The sequence below is a fragment of the Gavia stellata genome, chromosome 10 (genome assembly GCF_030936135.1).
Source record: "Gavia stellata isolate bGavSte3 chromosome 10, bGavSte3.hap2, whole genome shotgun sequence".
In the NCBI taxonomy this organism is placed as follows: Eukaryota; Metazoa; Chordata; class Aves; order Gaviiformes; family Gaviidae; genus Gavia; species Gavia stellata.
The window spans coordinates 23,475,376-23,495,067 of NC_082603.1; the positions used below are offsets into that span (position 1 = coordinate 23,475,376).

General features: G+C 37.8%; 1 protein-coding gene across 1 annotated transcript in view; it reads right to left on the reverse strand.

Moving 5' to 3' along the window:
* The window catches only part of ST6GALNAC3 (ST6 N-acetylgalactosaminide alpha-2,6-sialyltransferase 3), a 133,497-nt gene that overhangs the window by 61,344 nt on the left and 52,461 nt on the right, over positions 1-19,692 (reverse strand). Inside the window, exon 3 of the mRNA XM_059822174.1 lies at positions 10,861-11,270. Coding sequence (XP_059678157.1) covers positions 10,861-11,270 — 410 coding nt within the window. The remainder of the gene's footprint in view (positions 1-10,860; positions 11,271-19,692) is intronic.

Below are 19,692 nucleotides of genomic sequence, written 5' to 3' on the forward strand. Positions count from 1 at the left end.
TTAACCATTATGTTTAGAAAATATGCAAAGTACTGAAAACTGGGGGACAACCTTACTGCATATTTAAAAATCAGTGCAGTCTGATCTCGGTATGCAAATACTAAAATGTCTTAATTCTAATTAATGTTCTTGCCATCAGGATAATTTGGGAGCTCTATCTATGCACTCCTGAACTAAGCACTTTTAACTTTGCTCTCAATATCCCAACATACAAAACGAGAGGCTTCTCTATCCTTGTCAAAGCACTGTTTTTCTATTTGTTCATGCAGGTTCCACCTCTGGATACAATAGAAAAGGAACTTGCTCACGTGACTGACAATACTACTCAGTAGTAGACAATACTGAAGCAAAATTGCCACAGATGATAATGCATACATTTAACATTTCTCATTCACCTAAAGAAAGACAGTATTCTACTGACTGATTCATTGTCAAGCTACCTTCATTATTCTAACACATCAAACCTGAAGGACATAAAATTATTTTAAAATTTTTGTTCAATGCAGCCATGTTGCAAGATTTGACTACCTCTGATAACTTAATTTCAAAAATGTTCTTTGTGAAGACTACATGTAGCATTTGATAAAAAAGAAATGGTAACCATTCATTTTAAAATAGTCATATTTTGAAGTACATAGAGAGTGGATACAAACTTCACTGAAGCATGCAAATCCACAATTCTGTGCAAAATGTTCACTTTACAGGAAGTGCAACAGTATTGTAAAATGTAATTAGATATAATCTTCCCTGTTTTCATTAGCTATTAACATTATGTAAAGATAAACTAAAGCATAATGAGTCTTTTCATTATCACATAATTGTTATTTTAATGGTTACATTACAAGCAGTGCAATACTATACATACTTCCACCTCTCCTATTAGTGGGCAATTATTTTGAAACTTTCTGTTATAATCTGCCCACAGAGACCAATGTATTAATGCCACCAGTTTAGTATAATGATGACCATGGTTTTGAAATCAATATGATAGCCTCAGCGAAAAATTTAAAGTAATAATGAAGAAAATATTTATATTATATGCCAGTCTCAGTCCTGGTACACAGAAGAAGTTTAAGGAAAACATGTGAAGCTGCTGTTGCTACTGCTACCCTGAAACTGGTCAAAGACATATGAAATCAGTGGTTATTATTTCAAAAGCAGAGGAAAACTTTTAAGTGATCCATAATTAAAAGCTTGAAAGTGAAACTGGAATAAGCCTTCCCTGAATATATCATCTCTGAGTACCATCCTAAACCATATCCAGAAATATTGCCTGAAATACTCTATTTCCCTCTGATAAAAAATGAACTGGCCTTAGTTACTCATCCATTCACTGCCTTTCTCCTAACCAAGCAAAGCTGTGTAGCTTGGCAGGAAGCCACTGGTGCTTAGACAGGTCTAAGCAGTACATAAAACTTGAGGGTATCCTGAGGATATCCTATATAAAGTTAAATGAAGTTTCATATCCACAAGGCACTCCATGAATGGGACCCAAAATACCTCTAGGAGTAAGAAGACTCTGGGATGCCACTGCAGCTGAGTCCCTGGCAGGATCTGTACAGTGGAGCTGAAATCCAATTCTGTTGAACACTGTGCTTTCTCGGAAGAGGAGGTAAAGGCAATTTAAGACCATGAAATAAGCCTGGAGGAGTTAAGGACCACTGCTTTCTTCTACTCCAAATACGAAACATATTTCAACAGTGTCATCACTAATATAAAATCAGAGCAGCACAGACAGAGAGCACAAATAAACCCAAAAAACCACTAAGCTCCAGCAAAGACACAATTCTCCCTTGATAAAAGAAAAAGCTACACACAACAAATGCTAGTCACATTTCTTAATGGATGGCAGGAAGGTGTGGAGACAATGCTAAGATGGATGGACACAGGACAGGAAAACAAATAAAATGTGAACAAACTGAAACCAAAATTCTTCTTTTAGAGGAATACGGCTTTGCAAATACTCTTCAGATTATTTTCTTTCCCTAATATTTTGATTGACTGTAAAATGTCAAGAGACTACAGCTAATTTTACATGGAAGGAAGTGCCAGAACATGACCGTGTTTGGCTGAAAACAGGGTATAGAGCAGCAGAAATTGATTCCATTTTGCAGCTCCAACCCAAAATTAGCACCGTAAGCGATTGAAATGCCTTCATGGTAAGCATACAACATTCAAAGAGCCCTATGGGCATGAAATCCTGCACAGCAACAGCTCCTGCTTTCCCCCACTCTCCTTTACTCAGTGAAGTCAGGTTGTAAAAAGGGGATAAATACTCTTTACCTCACAAAGGCATTTTGAGGCTTCAGTGATATTTGCAGTATTTTCGGAAATGCTCTCACAGAAAATGTTTGGGATGCTCTTTGGAGACAGGAGCACTAGCATCTCTAATGAATGTACTTCAAGGAAAACTGAAAGAACATATGGAGAGCAAACTGAACACAGAGCACATATTTCTGACGTTTATCTTTGTTTTTGTTGTTAACATAAAAGCATGCTGTTTGTTTCTTAGGATTTCATCTGCTATCGCTTTCTTTCCTTTCTCTGTGTCTTATTCTACACTAGTGACATCATCTGCAGCAATTTTTAAAGTTTTGCAGCAAATCTTGTGCTTTGGAAGTTTTAATGGGTCATGTAGAGAATGTTACTAGACAGGGAGTTCATGCCTCCTTTCTGTAACCAGTATGACTACAGCAGAGAAGATATGCTTGCTGGGACAACTGACTTTTTAAAACGTAAAAACAAAGAAAAAGAAGTCTCCAAAGACCAGGATGGGATAGTAACGGCAAACTTGCAAAGAACAAATATGGGCATTTAGAAACCTTTTCCTCTATTGCAGTTGCATGTTTACTGACTACTAAGGTACTGGTTAGGGTTGCTCAGGTTCTGAGATGAGTGGTGTCTCTGGTATGCAGTCCCAATTGTACTGAATGCTACTACAAACAAGAATTGCTTACGAAATCTTGAAAATAGAATGGCTGAATCTTTGAACATCTGCATCAAAAAGTATTCCCCTTCACACCCAAACTAAGCTAGATGCTGATCAATATTCAAGACATCAGACAAACTGTTCTGAGGACACTCCTCAAGATCCATAATAAATCCCCAAAGTTGTAGCTGTTTTTCCGAACTGTCATAGCTTCCAAAACCTGCTGAAGATGTGAATGCCTGAGAAAAAATGTACATGCTGCTCTTGTGCGTGTTACTCTTTAAATGCATAGCTGCCTCACTGTTAAAAGCTCAGAGAATTAGAGTATCACAGGAACTGTATAGGATGCAGTCAGTGATTGTTTCCTAAACGCAGGTTGTAGCATATCCCAATAGCACATCAAGTTCTCCAAGAAGTGTGGTTGTGAATCCAGTGTTACCTTCAAAGACATGCGCTATAAATCCATGTGCACACATATATATCTGTACCGTTTCACTGTTCTGAAATTGCAGCTTGAATTCTTTATATGAGATACATGATAACAGACATATAAATAAAACAGTGTAGAACATCTGTTTTGTTTTTATATGGATAAAAATACACATTGAAGATGTGCATAAGCAAGTGTCCAGTTAACACTGAGTTCTAAATTAATTTAATGAGACACAAAATGTCACCATTTTCCCCCTGTTTTCCTCCCATCTATGTGTATGAGGTGTCACACAGGCTTGATTTCTTACCAATTAAATTTTCAGTGCAGTTTTTGTTTACTAATCTTTCTACATTTTAAGGTAAAATACTGCAACATCAGTTCAGGCTAAACTGCTTCTACTTTTAAACAGTTTTTCTTTTGCTGTGTTGCCTACTTGTTCAAAGCTTTGAGAAGATAATCTTTTCTAGACATCATTCAGTGAGATATTTGAAATTAGTTCTCATACACCTTTTCTTAGAAAAGTCTTTTCTAGTAAGTTTTACTAGCTAGTGGGTGGACAGATGTACAGAAACTCTTCTCTATCTGAAGCAACAAATCACTGTAGTGTTTTACTCCCTACCTCCTAAAGTTGCTATCCTCACTTGAGCAGCAACTCTATAACACAAAATCTCCCAGTGCATCTCATGCAGTTTGATTGTAGTACGTTGTCTTTTGCTAAACACTGTAAATATGGCTCAGTGCATTTTAGGGAGCTTCCATTAGAAAATCCACAGTTATCAGTAACCAACAGGTATCATACTAAAGTAATAGCAACATTGCATTTATTTTCTAATCTATTTAATATATCTTACAAAAGTATTACTGTGTGACAACTGGCGGTAAGTATAGACCTCAATGGTAATCACTCTGTTTTTAAAGACAATTATTTCAGCTGGCAGCAAGGCTGAGTTAAAAAATAGATTAATGTCTTGATTTTTAAAAAATTATTCCTGTTCCTTTAAAACTTTAAGCTCCTTTAGGAAAATCAAGGTCTATTTTAAATGCAGTGACGTGAAAAATCAAAAACGTTGAACTATGGAAGATGATCCAGTGAAGCTTCATTCCAGTTGAAGTTCTTCCAGCAAAGAACACCAACAAAAGCTTCATTCAAAATCTATGCCTTTGGTCATTTTTCTCTCCAAGACTTCTGCCTTTGCAACCATAAAATACCTTCACCACCAGCAGCAAAACTGGAACCACTGCAATCCACAGTGCTTCCAGGATTGCTAGCGTATGAATGACTGATTTACATAATCCTTTCAAAAGATGTATGTTCATGGGATGTGAGAAAAGTCGAAGCGGAATCTCATCTACAGAGTTGCAATCCCAGTGTTGCTCATGAGAGATGTCAGCAATACTCTCATGACCATAAAAGCTGCCGAATATTTAAAGGACAGGATGGAAAAGGTGTGCATGTAATTAGGACAATACCAAATACTGTATAAAGATTTAACATACAGCTTGTCAAGAGCAGAAAACAGATTCAGTGGCACTTAAAGAAGATGTGATAAATTAAAAGCAATAGATGTTGGATTAATTCAAAGAACATGTAAGAATGCACAAAGATAAAGTAGATCCTGATTATGTATTTCTTGACTTAAATCATTAGGTAAAAAGAAATAACTCCATGGCTAAATTCAGCAACCACCACAAAATCAATAGGTCTCTGAGCCCACACCAATCTATATGCAGCCACAGTTTTATCACAAAATATTAGCTAATATTGATATTTTTAAATAGTTTCACTTTACGGTGTAATTAGTGTAATGTAGTAGGAGCTGTGTTTCTTAACAAAAGTGATGGCGCTTTGTACAGCATTTACTGGCATGTTAATAAAAAACGGACTTCTTCTATTGAGTTCCATCTGCCTAATAAAGAAAAATGTTCATCTTAATTAGGAAAATCTTCATAAAGAAATATAAATGTAGTTACTAATGGGCTGCAGGGAATAAATCTAGCACACTCAGGAAGAACTGGTGTTTTACCAGGAAATGGAAGAGTGAATATAAACCCCAAAACAGTTGTTAGCTGTCCGGTGATTGACCACAAATAACAATAGATGTCAAGGTTTAAAGTGTTTTATAATGAAAAATCTATTTATTTCATTAAGGTTTTATGCTTTAGACCCTTGTTTTTTCAGGTAATAAAGCAGTCTTAGCTGACAATGAAACTATTTAAACCCTCTACGAATTAAGATGGACAAATCCATTAGCATTTTTTGAAGGAATTACTTTATAAAAAGAAAGAACAGAGTGCCAAGCAATGGTTCAAGAAAGATCCACCGTCAAGCACTTGAAAATGGTCACTATATCAAACACATATTTTGGGGTTGCTGTGATGCTCACAGGCAGTTGAGAACTTTTTGCTGACTTCATTGGTGCAGCAGCAGACGCTATATCATCATGATAAAGACTATATCAAAATGTAAACTACAATGATTTTTTGTCCTTAAAAATGTTTCAACAGGCATTATACATTTACTCTGTCAGTCTGAATCAGGTTTTCCGCCATTTTCTTCCAAGAGTTTTGTAATTTAAAGATGCTGATGTTCCCTAACTCTGTTCATTTTCCTTTCAAAATGAAATTAATTTTTACCTATCTTCCAGAATTTTTTTTTTTTAGAAAAAGCATGTTAATACAAAGCACAGGTGGGAAGTACTTCCCAAATCCCAAAATCTAACTCTCTGAGCCAGATTCAGTGCCAATGTTCACAGCTCCCCAGTGAAAAACTGCTTTCTGCAAATATTACCTAACACTAGCTAAGATTTTATATTTTCTCTGAATGGCCTTGATAGGCAAACTAATACATATAGGTAAGCATGTGCAAAACTGGAAATAGCATTACCGTAATATTTCATTCAAGCCAACAACCAGAAGTATGGCATAAAACTCTGACATTCTGGCCACTGAAGCTCTACTTCCTTAATTCACAGAGAATATCACCACACAATAGGAGTTGCAGCTACTTGAGCCTCAGAGAACGTAATTTCATTTATTCATTTCAATGACATTTTTACTAGACTACAGCTTCATGTAGATTAGTCAGACACATCAAAAACCACATATTAGCTGAGGTGAAGCTGTGATGACTGCAGTTGTCTAACAGCATCAATCCAAACTTTAGATGAATATAATTTGTTAGCTCTAAATGACAGAGATATAATATAGATCTCGTATATTGGCAAAGTAATGAATAATTAGTGAGCAGAACTGAGTAAAATAGCAGGTTGAGCACACCTCCAAATTTTGAATCTTGATGCAGAAGTCAGAGATCAGAATGATCCATCCTTCTGCCTCGAATGATAAAACAGCTTTCTCACAACCTAACACATAGCATCATCCTGCATGAACAGAGGAAACTAAGAACTGTTAGAAGCACAACAGCAATTTAGTTTCTTTGGAATTGTCCAAAACATTAACAAAAATCCTTCAGAAATAGCCATCTGACTGCAGATGTGGTCAGTGAACCTGCCTCCTGTAGAGATGGCTTGTATGGCTAATAATCTCAATAAAATTTTGTTGAGTTGAACTGAAATGTTTGGGTATGGGATGGGTGTTGTCAGAGTTAAGACAGAGTGTGTGGAAAGTCAATTGTCTACCAAGCTGGATGGGTTTCAGAACATTATCTCATGTGACTTAACTGGAATTTTAGGAGCTCAGAATACATAACTTCAGCAAAGCTCAGCAGGCTCTTTTCGGTAGTTATTTATAGGAAGTGTGACTAGAAACACCGTGTTAAGCTGTGCTTTGGGTGGTATCAGCACATGCTTTATTGGCTGTTTGCTGGGCCTCAATGTCCTCCACATGCAGTGGGACAGGAGCAGTCTGATCACACCGTCAGCCCTGAGAGGGGATGTGGACCTGTGCCATCAGAGGCACTCCTTGGACATACTGTGCTGAGCGGTTAGTCTGAGATGTTTGTAGTATAAACACAAATGGAGTCTGCAGTCTGGATAACATTGGACTGTTTCACTGATAATAGCACAGATTTATTTTACCATTGCTTTTTGAAAGTGACTTTTAACGCAGACTGTTTTCTAAATGATCCTTAAAAGACACTCCTTTCTTCCTCATCACCTTCACCTAAGGCAATAACATCCAGTAGCATTGATCTATTTGCTGCTAGTTTTCATTAATTTTACCCTCCCTAAGGGTGGTGCAGATTTGGTGCCAGCTAATTAAAACCTATTTAGGGCTGTTCAGTGCACTTTATCAGACCAGAATTAGCTCTGCTGCTTTAATGAAGACTACAGTTTTCTCTGTTATTACCAATTAAATGTTGTTATGTCATATTGCATTATATTTCTAATGCATGGCAAAGATACAGATGGCTTTAGAACCACTTACCCGGATTGAGGTACATACAAAGATGCCACATTTAGTAATTACCTAATGTTTCTTTAAATCCTTTCACTTGACTCAATACATATAATATACCAAAACATTAGTGAAATACTGGAAGAAGCTGCCAGCTTTAGGCTCCCTCTAGGGAAGTACCAAGTAAAATGCATTAATGAAAAATTGTGAACGTCTGGTAATGAATATTATTTATGTACAACAATTATTCAAAGTGGATGAGCATTCACCGCCTTGAACTCAAATGCTTCACTAATGAAGACTCTCAGAAAGAACATATGTCCCCGAGATTCATAACACCGCATGCAAGGTTAATTCTCCAGCGTGGATAGCCCGTATCAGAGGGTATTTTTTACTGTTGTAGAATTAAAAAATGCTTCATTGTGAAATAAACAAACTTGTTTGTTGCACGTTATTTAGAGGCAATTCTTGTTTCTTCCATGAACCAATAATAAGCCATTTGTCAATACCAAAGCAGGTATACCAAACCAGGTTTTGAACCTGCACTCAGTGAAGTCAGGGATGAAGCTCCCATGTCAGTGGTGCAGGACCAGAGCTTTTCTGCAGTAGAGAAGTGACTGCAGCACATAACTGTTAGCTGCTTCTCATAACATCCTTTAAAACTTGAGCACCACTAGGATGAAACTACTGAAAAGTCCCACTAAATACCTAAAAAGATGGTACATCAAAGAGTAGAAACAGAAAGCTCATTAAAGGCTTGACAGACTAGAAATCTGTTGCAATCTTAGCATGCATTAGTAGCATACACTGTACATAAGGACAGCATTTTAGGATTAAACTAAAATAGATGTGGTTACAATCCACTCAGTACATTTTAAAATATGAGTTGAACTTGGTTTCCTTCCAGAATTTTTGCTGGGAACATGTTGAAACAGACCTCTGTTCAATCTAATATTGCAAGCAAGAGTTGATGTTTCTCTGAGGAACTGAAGGAATATTTGGCTGAGGAACCTGAGTCTATCTCAGCATCATAATAGTCTGGCACGATACGTGAAACTATTTTCATCACCCACAAATCTCTTGTGCTCTGCCTTTAATGCTTCCACAAATGCCACATACCTCTAACAACCTCATGACCCTCCCTAGAAACAGCACAGGGGTCCTGCAAATTGAAGATGTTACAGAAAATGAAACAGTTTCCAAAGTGAGGTCCCCTGATTAGTAGAGAACTGCAGGATGTTTTCTTGTGATACAGAAGGTGTTGACTGGTGACACTTCGATTGTTTCCCTTGTTTCTAGCTGACAAGCACACTAAATGATGTTAAAAGCATCACTTAGTATTTGATGTGGAAAAGTAGGACTAAAAATGAAAGCTGCAGTAGAAACAAGGATGTTATCCGATTGCCACTGTGAGAAGCAGAGGGGGTTTTTTCAGTGTTAGAGGCAGGCACATGCAAACGCAATGTGATGTGGGTCATGATGCAGGCTCTTTACAATTTTCCCCTGTTTGCAATGTGAAACATTTAGTTGTTGTAATGGATTAAGGAAAAAGAAATTTGGCCACTTTGACATCAGACTGCTTAAGAACTTTGTTCATAAGCCCTGGGAGAGCAGAAGTTCAATCTGCCTTTGACATGGAAAGAAGCATTTGTATTGTGTTAACTGTGTAATAATAAAACCTTGAGGTGTGTTAGTATGTTGAAGAGGAACGGATTAGGCTGGAGATGAGGATACTTTGACATCGGATTATGAGATTTTTTGATAGGACATACTAGGGTCTGGTCTCCCAATAAAGATTTTGATAAAGTATTGTAAAGTCACTGTGACCTGACTGACTGTTAAAATGGAAGAGTCATAAAAATAAACAAATGTATGTTTAGCAACGCAATAATACACCCATGATCATATTTAGCTTGATTAATATGTAAACCAGATGACTTGGGTTATTAGAGGGCATTTTTGAAGAATGGATGTTGTGTATTTTCTCTATTAGCCTCTGTTCATAACCTTGTTCAGTTAAACTAAAGAAGCCATGATAACCTTGACACCTTTATGACATATAGGAGCTCCCTCCAACTCCAGAATCGCAGCAGCAACATGTGCACATGGTGAACAAGCTGAGGGGCAGGTTCTTCCCTACGTTTCAATAGTTTTTAAAAAAAGGAAAAATCAACTCTAACCAAGTTTTGACAGTTTAATAACAAAGTGAATCAAGGAAGTTTGAGAGAACAAGCTCTTCTACTTCAAAAGCTAAGTCAAAAGTTCAGACTAAGTTAAACTGTTTGTGAATATCTGTATTTTTAATTTGGTCAGAACAGCTACAGTCCTTCACAACTACAAATTCATGATGTGCAAATTCAAAAATTCATACTAAGGCATAGCAGTGATCTGGAAACTCCTTCCTAGTTAGCTCCAGTGAGCATGCATGACAGGTGCTCTTCCATGCCAAAACACAGATGATCAGAATTTTTGTAGCTCGGTTACAAAATCCTATAATTTGTGGACTTAATTCCACAAATCCAATTTCTGCTCTGAACATGCTAGCCAAAACAGTGGCCCTCACACTTTCATCTCCTTACAGCCCCCACTTGAGCAGCGTAAACACACATTCTCAGGCATGGAAAACAGAATTGCAGCATAATTCTGGAAAAAACCTACGTCTATTACAGTATCACTGATAATCCATTTTCACCAAGAAATAGAAATAATGCATAACCCTGAGGTTTGTGTTTGAAGAAAAGCTACAGTGAATCTCAACAGAGAAAAAAATACAATATTCAGAGTTATCCTGAGGTTGTGCATTTGGAAATGATGTTTGTGCAGAATTACCCTCTTCAAATAAAATGTCAATTTAATCAATAGTAAATTGAGCTGAAAACAACACACAGCTTTGAAAACGTTTCAGGAAGACATCCAATATTTTTGGGACTCAAGCCAACAGAAATTGCAAGAACAGAAGGTAGCGTAGGTGGGGTAAATGGGGCCTAGCTGCTGCCTCATCAAGTGCTTATAACAGTCAAAACCATATAACAATCCATTAAAAACATATCTGGGGACTCACTTAGTAGCTGACATCCGGCATGGACTTCTCTCATGTATCTTTTGTCAAACATTATAATCGTTCTTCACATTTAGGACTTACCGGTCTTTTCCTGTCTCCTTCTTAAATACTGCATCACAGTAACTCATGCGCTTTTCTGTTGTCACATAGATTTTGGCAGTTGGGTAGCTGTCAACAGTTTTCTTCAGCATGTTGTACACAATGCCATTTCCATCCTTCCTCATGTTTCGAAAAGGTCCCCAGATCACGTAAACAGTGTTGTTGGTTTCTTTGAAAAAGTACTCGGGATTCTTGAGTAGGAGAGGCACACTTGTGTGAGAAACCACTCTGATGGTTGTCCTCTTCCCAACATCTTCCTCATAGCCCTTTGTGGGAGCATTGTTCATCCTCCATATGCAGGAGGACTTGTCTATCTCGGCTCCCACCTTCTGCCCAGCCATTTGTCCTGAGTTTGAAACAATGGCACAGAGGTCACAGTCAAGTTTTAGAGGCTGGAAGAAAGAAAACAAAAATATTGGCAATTCTTTCTCTGTAAAAGATGAAGACTGAAAATTCAGTTAAAAGCAAGATGGGCACAGTCCAACAAATTGATAGCAATGCTTCTCTTTAAAAAAACCTAACAATCTCCACGTGGTAGAGCTGGTAGAAAACCCTACCACTACAGTGCTCTGAAAGCAATCCTTTTTAGTGAAATAGGTGGCAGTTCCAAACTTTTTCATTGTTCTCCACCTTGCAAAGTCAACTAGAAAAATAATCAACCCTTTTTTTTGTCCAAATGTTACTCTTTTCACTAGAAAACAATGAAAGAAAGAAGCAGCAGAAAACAATATTTAGATCAATGCCTTTTTCTCTTTTAACAAGGTGTTGTCAGCAATAGGAAAAAAGTGCAGAAAAAGTAATGCTTGAAATTTAACTATACACTGTGTTTATGTGTCTGAATGAATATCTCCCAAATTTGTGACAGAAGTCAAACATGAGATGTAACTCTAAAAAGCAATCTAGTAGCATGAAAATCCTGCAGTTGAAAAGGAGTTGTAGACAGAGGAATACATTGTTCTCTCCAGAGAACGGTTATGAACCATGAAAAATGAGAGGCAGATGGACTTGTGACATGTGAACTAGGAGGAACTTAATCCTGGGCAAACTGAAGTCAAAGACAGTATTTCCTGAGCATGTTCTAGGGTATTATTTCTCCAGTATGAATTGAAAATAGGAACAGTTACCTGTCTAACAAATGTAGGGACCTATCTGATGTTCCATTTGTCAGAGTATAAATAGTAAACATCTTTTGGTTCTTTTCTACCAACAGACTAAAAGGAAATGCCCTGTATTTAAGTTGGATTGTATGAAAAGTTTGGCTAGAAATCTAAATCAAATGAAAACTAGGTCCATCAAAAAAACCTACAGAAGATGGTCCATCTGAAGAGAGCCAAATTATAACAGCTAAAATATCTCATCTTTGGGTGACAAATATTATACAGAACTAAGGTGCATCCTGCAAGACTTCTGCAATAAATCTCACAATTGCAAAGGTTTGATTTCTCTATTGTGATTGGTTTGATTTCATTAGGAATTAAAGATGCCTGACTGCATGCAAAAGGATTGGCAATGTTTCCTTTACAGAACACCATGGGTTTTTTTTAGCTGTTGTAGTTTTAGAGAGCTGTCCTGCACAGCTCTCTGACAGCAGGGATGAAATCCCAGGAGATACAGCTGAACACAACAGCCTTTCTGTTTACCACTTTTAGTTACAGAAATCCTCTCTAAGATACATTATGAGGACATGGCTGTGTGACCTAAACAAATCCATAAGCATAACTCACATCCTAACATGAAGTGAATTGTTAAACTCCCAGTAGATTAATTTATAGCTTTCAGGGTGAACTTTCAAACTAACAAATGCTGAATATGAAACTGCTAGATAGGGAAAGCCAATTTGGTCAAGAATCTGGTCCCATTCAAATTTGTCTCAACCTTGGTGTTGTTTTTTGGTGTGTTTTGTTTTTTTTTTTTTTCTAAAGTATTCTTCCTTCGCCATTAAAATGGAGCTGCTCTGTTAAATTTGGAATTGTTTGATTTTCTGACCTTAGTTAGAAATGCATTGCACATTTTCTATTCACTGAGTGTAACTGTTCTGCTCGAATAAACTAAGTACACTCACTCCTGCAATTGTGTCCCCCGGTTTTCTAGGTCTTTTGTTGTGATTCATTTATCTTATTCCAATTTATAAAGCGCTTTCATAATACTGAATGCCTGCACTAGGTCAACATATAATCTGCTCTTCTTCAATAGAGGCAGAGGCTTAACCCCTCCCAGCCCTATCTCAGAATAAATATTTTTTACAATGCAGAGAAATTTCACATGTCCTAATATGCATATTTGCTAACAGAGATCCCAGAGAAAGTTAGGAGACTGACTGACACCCATGACAGACATTCCACTAACTCCAGAATCACCCACTGACTTCAGCATCTTTTTACATCATATCTTCCTCAACGTATGAGAAAACACACATCCATATTTATTTGTTGAACCCCCATATGGAGACAGGCTGGTAGCTTGCGGTGTTGGTTTATAAGTGTCACAGACAAAAGGGGCAGTTTCAGTAATCCACATACAACAGCTTTCTCATTTTCCTCATGTAACATGACATTCCTGTTTGTTATTACACCCTAGCTCAGGTATGGCTGTCCCATCACTTTAAGACTCAAAAGCTGCTCAAATGTAGCTCCTCTGCCAGGTGGCTCCCACAGGAGCTATTCAGGCACAGGGGTTTGGGTGCCTGAGGGGCCGGAATTGGGAAGTACCTGGGTAACTGTGGCTGCTACTTCTGCTACTGAACTAGGACACAGCTGACAGCTCCCTATGACCCTGGAGGATTTGGAGCGATGTGCTGTTGTCCACCCCCACCTCCTACTCTGGGGTCCTACATCGCTCACACCCTTTTCCCATATGCAGATTTTTGACTGCAAGTTTGCCCACGATAGCCCTAACCTATATGAGAAACTATCACTTTTCCATTTAACTTGTTGTATTGTTTGTATTAAGGATGAACAGAAGCGGAGAGACAATTCTTACACACAGAAACCAGAATACAGAGAGATGAAAACTGAAGAATTAGAGAAAATGTGCCTTCTTGGTGATCTGTTTTGCAGTTAACAGTAACTGTTCACAGGTGTCCACATCAGAAACACCAGGACAGCAGTTAAACACTAACTCATCAGCAGCCTTATCACAGAAACCAAAAATGGTTCTGGCAGGCAGTCCAGGCTGCCCTCTCATCTGTAGAGATGGTCCAGCAGCAATGGGATTGATATAGATTGGCAGGACCATACAGAAACCTATGCTGTTACTGTTTATGCTCTCTGGACCGAGAACATCAATTAAGGGGTTACCTGTACCTTTCACAAGATCTTCATTCACTTGCATTGTAGATAGAAAAAAACATAGAGGATCATTGGGCCCCTCACTACAAGAAGGACATTGAGGTGCTGGAGCGTCTCCAGAGAAGGGCGACGAAGCTGGTGAGGGGTCTGGAGCACAAGTCTTATGAGGAGCGGCTGAGGGAACTGGGGTTGTTCAGTCTGGAGAAGAGGAGGCTGAGGGGAGACCTTATCGCTCTCTACAATTACCTGAAAGGGGGTTGCAGAGAGGTGGGTGTTGGTCTCTTCTCCCAATGACTAGCGACAGGACAAGAGGAAATGGCCTCAAGTTGTGCCAGGGGAGGTTTAGGCTGGATATTAGGAAAAATTTCTTTACTGAGAGAGTGGTGAAACATTGGAACAGGCTGCCCAGGGAGGTGGTGGAGTCACCCTCACTGGAGGTATTCAAGGAGCGTGTGGATGTGGCATTGTGGGATGTGGCTTGATGGGCATGGTGCTGTGTGGTGTGGGTGGGTTGTTTTGGTGTGGGTTGTGGTGTGTTTTTGTGGTTTGTGGGTGGTTTTGGTTTGTTTTTTTTTTTTTTTTTATGGTTGGACTTGATGATCTTACAGGTCTTTTCCAACCTTAGTGATTCTGTGATTCTGTGATTCACCTATTCTTCTCTTTTCATGTATTTAGACACATGTTTCACCTCTACACACCACGGGGGCTGAGCCATTATTGCTTCTAGAAAATTATTCATTTTGTTGCTGACCAGAAGGATGTAGAAGTCCTCAACAGAGCAGCTGGGCATGATTCTGACAAATTGTCCCATCTTTTTCCTGAATGATACATTGTAACTGTTGAGGAGCACTTATATTTTAATCAGTTAAGAAAATGAAATGTCTGACCTTTCCAGTTCCTGTGCAAGCTTACAGACAATAGAAAAGATAATTAAAACTGTGAATTAAAACTTGCAAAACAGTGCCGATTCTCTAGCAAAGAGAAATAGCTATGTAATAAAGGTCACTTATCAAACAGTTCTAGTTATTAAATCTTTGCATTTAGCACTGAAGTGGCTTCACAGAATCAAAGGTCAAATCATTAAATAACAAAACCAGCCAGAATTAGAAAAGGTCACAAGCAAATCTAACTAGAAGTAGGTCACAAAACATTATTCTCTTCCACAGAGTATTTCGATATTTGGAAAATTGGCTACTTTCCAATTTGAAACAACTCCCCCACCATTTCAAATGTCTCCACCAAGAGACTGAAATTCCAGCTACAGGACTGTTTGTATGGGTTGGTTTCCCAGTGGCACAGATCCTGGATCACCAAGTTTCCCAGACATGGACCTGTAGGTCTGCTGAAGCCCCAAGCAGGGATGATCTCAGGCCAGGTTTCAACCTCTTGGTCAAAACTTCAGCACAAGTCAGCAGAGTCCAACAAAACAATGTCTTGATAGACCAGTCCCATGCCAAGCTCCCATCTGAGCAGACACTGCCAGATTCAGTCTTCAGTTGGACCAAATCTAGCTCAGGACGTATGCAGATGTAATTTACACTAATGAAAAGCTGAATTTCTCTTGTGACTTCTTAGCACTACAGGCTGGTGGTGCGCTGGAGAGCTCACTCCAACCACCAGCTCTGCTTCACTCTGTGAATCCCACAACTAATCATACAGATAGTTAGGAAATTCAGATTAAACTTTCCCAATTGTTACTTTAACAATATGATTGTAATTTTGTAAATTGGACGCAATGCCCATTCACTACATAATGAGGCAATTATTAGCAGTTCGCCACATATTAATTTGCTCCTTTAATGTTGAAACAAATGAGATCTTTTCTTATAATCATCCTATTTGAGTGAATTCTAACAAAGCCGATTGAACAAAGCTCCAGAGAGACTTTCTTTATTTCAATGCCATTTATTCTTCCACTCTTCTTGGATGTCTTTAGAGTTTTAGAGGATACAACATCTATAATGATGCCAATAGGGAATAGATTTTGCCTTTATTCTTCCTGATGTTCTTTTGAGGTCTTTGAAATGAAAGGTACAAGAGAGGCATTAACCGTCTGGCATTGTTTTTATTGCTTTTCTCTACTTCACAAGCAAAAAATGTATTTTAATTTTTCCTGTGCTTCAGTGATGATTAACCAAGCTGGTTTTATCCACACTTACTCAGTTTCTTCAGACCTCTGACTGGGAGGAAAGACTTGCCAGGCTTCTCTAAGGCAAAATTCAGCACATTTAAAGAAAAGATAGATAGTTCTTGTGTGTTCACCCAGCAAGAGCTATCAATTTAATACAGCACTCAGAAGCACTGTATATAAATCACAGTATATAACTAACATCAAGCAATAAAAATAAAAATGATAAAAAACCACAGGTCTGATTACCCTGAGTTTGTGGTTGTACTCTCTTCCCTCCTGTGGTAGGGTCATGGTTTTTTAATCTTCAGCAGTTGATTTTGGTCCTAGCCCCTGGCATCACATCCCAGCAAACGTCTCTGCCTTCATAAAATTTAATGTTAAGATTTCATAAAGATTTTAACATTTTGACATTATTTTGAAATAAGCCCTATGTCAACATGCATCCCATTTCCAAATAAATAGAATATGATCTGCCTTTTCATAAGACTGTTCCTGAGACTGAAGTGCCTGGGATATTTTATTTAGATGACTGTCACTGACACGTACATAAGTGCTAGCAGAAAGTTTTTCTTTAAATTGAATGAATTGGAAGGGAATGCATATGAGCCACATAATGGGACTAATCTTGCAGTAAAAGACTGAATAAATAACCATCACTGAAATTCTTTCTATATGCACTGACCCAGTTGTTACAGAACTGCTATTCTTTGATTTGCAGTTCATGTTACAGCTCCTTAAAAGGGCTGTATCAGCCCTTTGCTTGAATAGGTATGTGGATTGCTGATGTTAGTGGTAAAGAGATAGAAAAGAGAAGGAAGCTCAGACTTTGCGCAGAGGTTGAAACTTGCTTGCCAGAGTCTCCAGCACCACCTAAACTTTCATTTGGCAAGTTTAATTTTGAAACATTTTAACTTCCTTTCTTTTGAAAAGGAAAAAAATAACACCACAAACCCCAACCTTCCGAACATGAACCACAGTGCAAAGTGATGCAGTGTCATCTTTCTCACTTTCAAGACAGCTCCAGTTACTCCATGCCAGCTCTTACCTCCTTCAAGATATAGCAGAGCAAATGCTCACCAGAATGTTGTTGATTTTGCTGCTGCTATTGGGAAAAATATAGATAGCTTTGAAACAAGGCAAGAATCAAGTACATCTCATGATACTGAGAGCTGAAAAATAAATGCCTCAAATATATGTGAGAAAACTCTGAGTAGCAAAAAAGTATATGACCTATAAAGAAGAAAACAGAAAAATAGGTCTTTTTATGTATTTTCCTCTACTTTAATAGAAAGCAAAAATTGAAAAGTAAAAGATAATACCCCTCTTGATAATTCTATAAAATAAAATTTGAGTAAAAACAGGTCCAGCTTGATCAAAATATTTTTTCTCTTTTTTAAAAATCATATTTAAATAGTTTTCTAAAATGGAATTAATATGCTCCTTCAATTAAACATTTTTCTGTATTATGAAAAGCTTAAAGCATGGTAGTTTACATTAACAGAACAGTCCCTTTCATTTTTTTCCTTTCCTCCTGATTTCCAGCTGAAATGTCACTGAAGCTGACACCTTTTAAATAAGCCTACACTAGAATTTTCTTCTGGAATAATAAACTATTGAAAGATTCCTGATAGCTTTATTGGTAAAAAAGACTCAAAAATAGAAAGGTGGTGGAGAGTAAATAAAGAACAGGAGAAGTTGTTCTGTGTCTACATGGAGGGTTAATGAAGGAAGGAAGCTGCCAGATTCAGTGTTTCAAGTACAACAGAAAGACCAGCAGAGGCAGAGCACCGGAGGACTGATGGTCAACAGTCCTGTGGGACTTTGAGCACGGAGAGAGAGGCAGGTGAAGAAAGTTTTGCCTGAAGGCACTGCCTGAAGGGTGTGTGAGGACCTGTCCTGTGCGTGCACTCTCAGTCAGTTGAAGTCGCATTTTAATTTGCGTCTCCTCTCCCAATGTCTGATGGCAGAAGGGACGTGCTCTTATCAACATGAATGAATATGTTACAAAAAAGGGGAAGGAAATAAATGGAAGCAGGATACCAAAAGAGAAGAGAGGACAGCAAAATTCAGAGAACCGAAACAGGGTATGAAAAGGTAGAATATAGTTTAGTTTTTAAAAGAGAAACATGTAAGGCGAAAGAGGATTTGAGAAAAAGTACAAAACTGATATATAGCCAGTAAGATAAACCATGATGTTTGGGAATGAATTCTAGCAAAAAAGAAGAACCAAAACACCTAAAGATATTTGTTGAGGTATAAACTAACTGTTGCGAAGAAAACTTTATCAGACATGTCAATCAAATAACTCAGCATTAGGCAGGGAGAATAGCTTTTTTCCTTAAAACTGCAACTGCCCAAGTAGAAAACAGATAGAAACAGATATATTCACTCCAGCATATAGTACTGCAGCTTGTAGATAACCAGAAACCCTGACATCTGTAGACGCACAGATGTCTACAGTTCCAGATCCACCTAATTAACACCTCTGAATTGGGGGGGCAGGGGGAGAAAGAAAACCAGAATCTTCTTTGGCATATAAAATATCAAAATGAAAATACAAATATGTCCAAGAACATATGTGGAAATGTTCATGTCAAACACAGTTGAGGATTGAATGCCTAATTGTTATGGGAAGAAGGCAAACTCCATCATGCACACCCTATACAGCAAGTTCACAATGTAGGCACTAAAATAACATTCATTCTGAAAAAAAGCCTATGAAAAAATTAATTTTCCTGTTGCTCAAAAAGGAAAACCAAACAAACTACATTAGTTCTAGAGCACCCCTAACTTCATCCCAGTGGTTTAGCTGATGACCATAAATAACCAGAATGTTTGTGACACTCCATCTATCACTCATTTGCAAATATACAGCCTTTGAAATATCATGGCTTTGTAATAGTTCAAAAGCCATGAATTCTTCCAATGAAATGCTGCTTGCTCAATCCAGTAAGTCATTTAACATCCACGGCATTAGTCACTTGCCCTTGTTAGCATGTGATGACTCTTAAATTTTGTGCACAAAAGTTACTGGAGAAACACAATTTAAACCAGACACTGTCCATCAAACTTCATAAACAACTCCAAACACATCACAATCAGAGCACCTCTTTTGTCACTCTACGGTAAAACTGTATTTGCAATAGTATATTTGTCACCAGCAAAAAACATCATCACTTGATCCAGCAAGTTATTGGTATCATAATATTTAGGCTTACTTTATCTTCTGCAATTCTCTTGTTTATATTGCATTTTTTTTCTGTTTTTTGTATGTAGCAATAAGGAAGATGATAAAATTTGTTTCTTCTCTATACAGGCATATTTGCTCGGCAAACAATACAAAACACAAGGAGGTAAAATGTCACTTACAACTCAAGGAGACATAAAAGGGGGGAA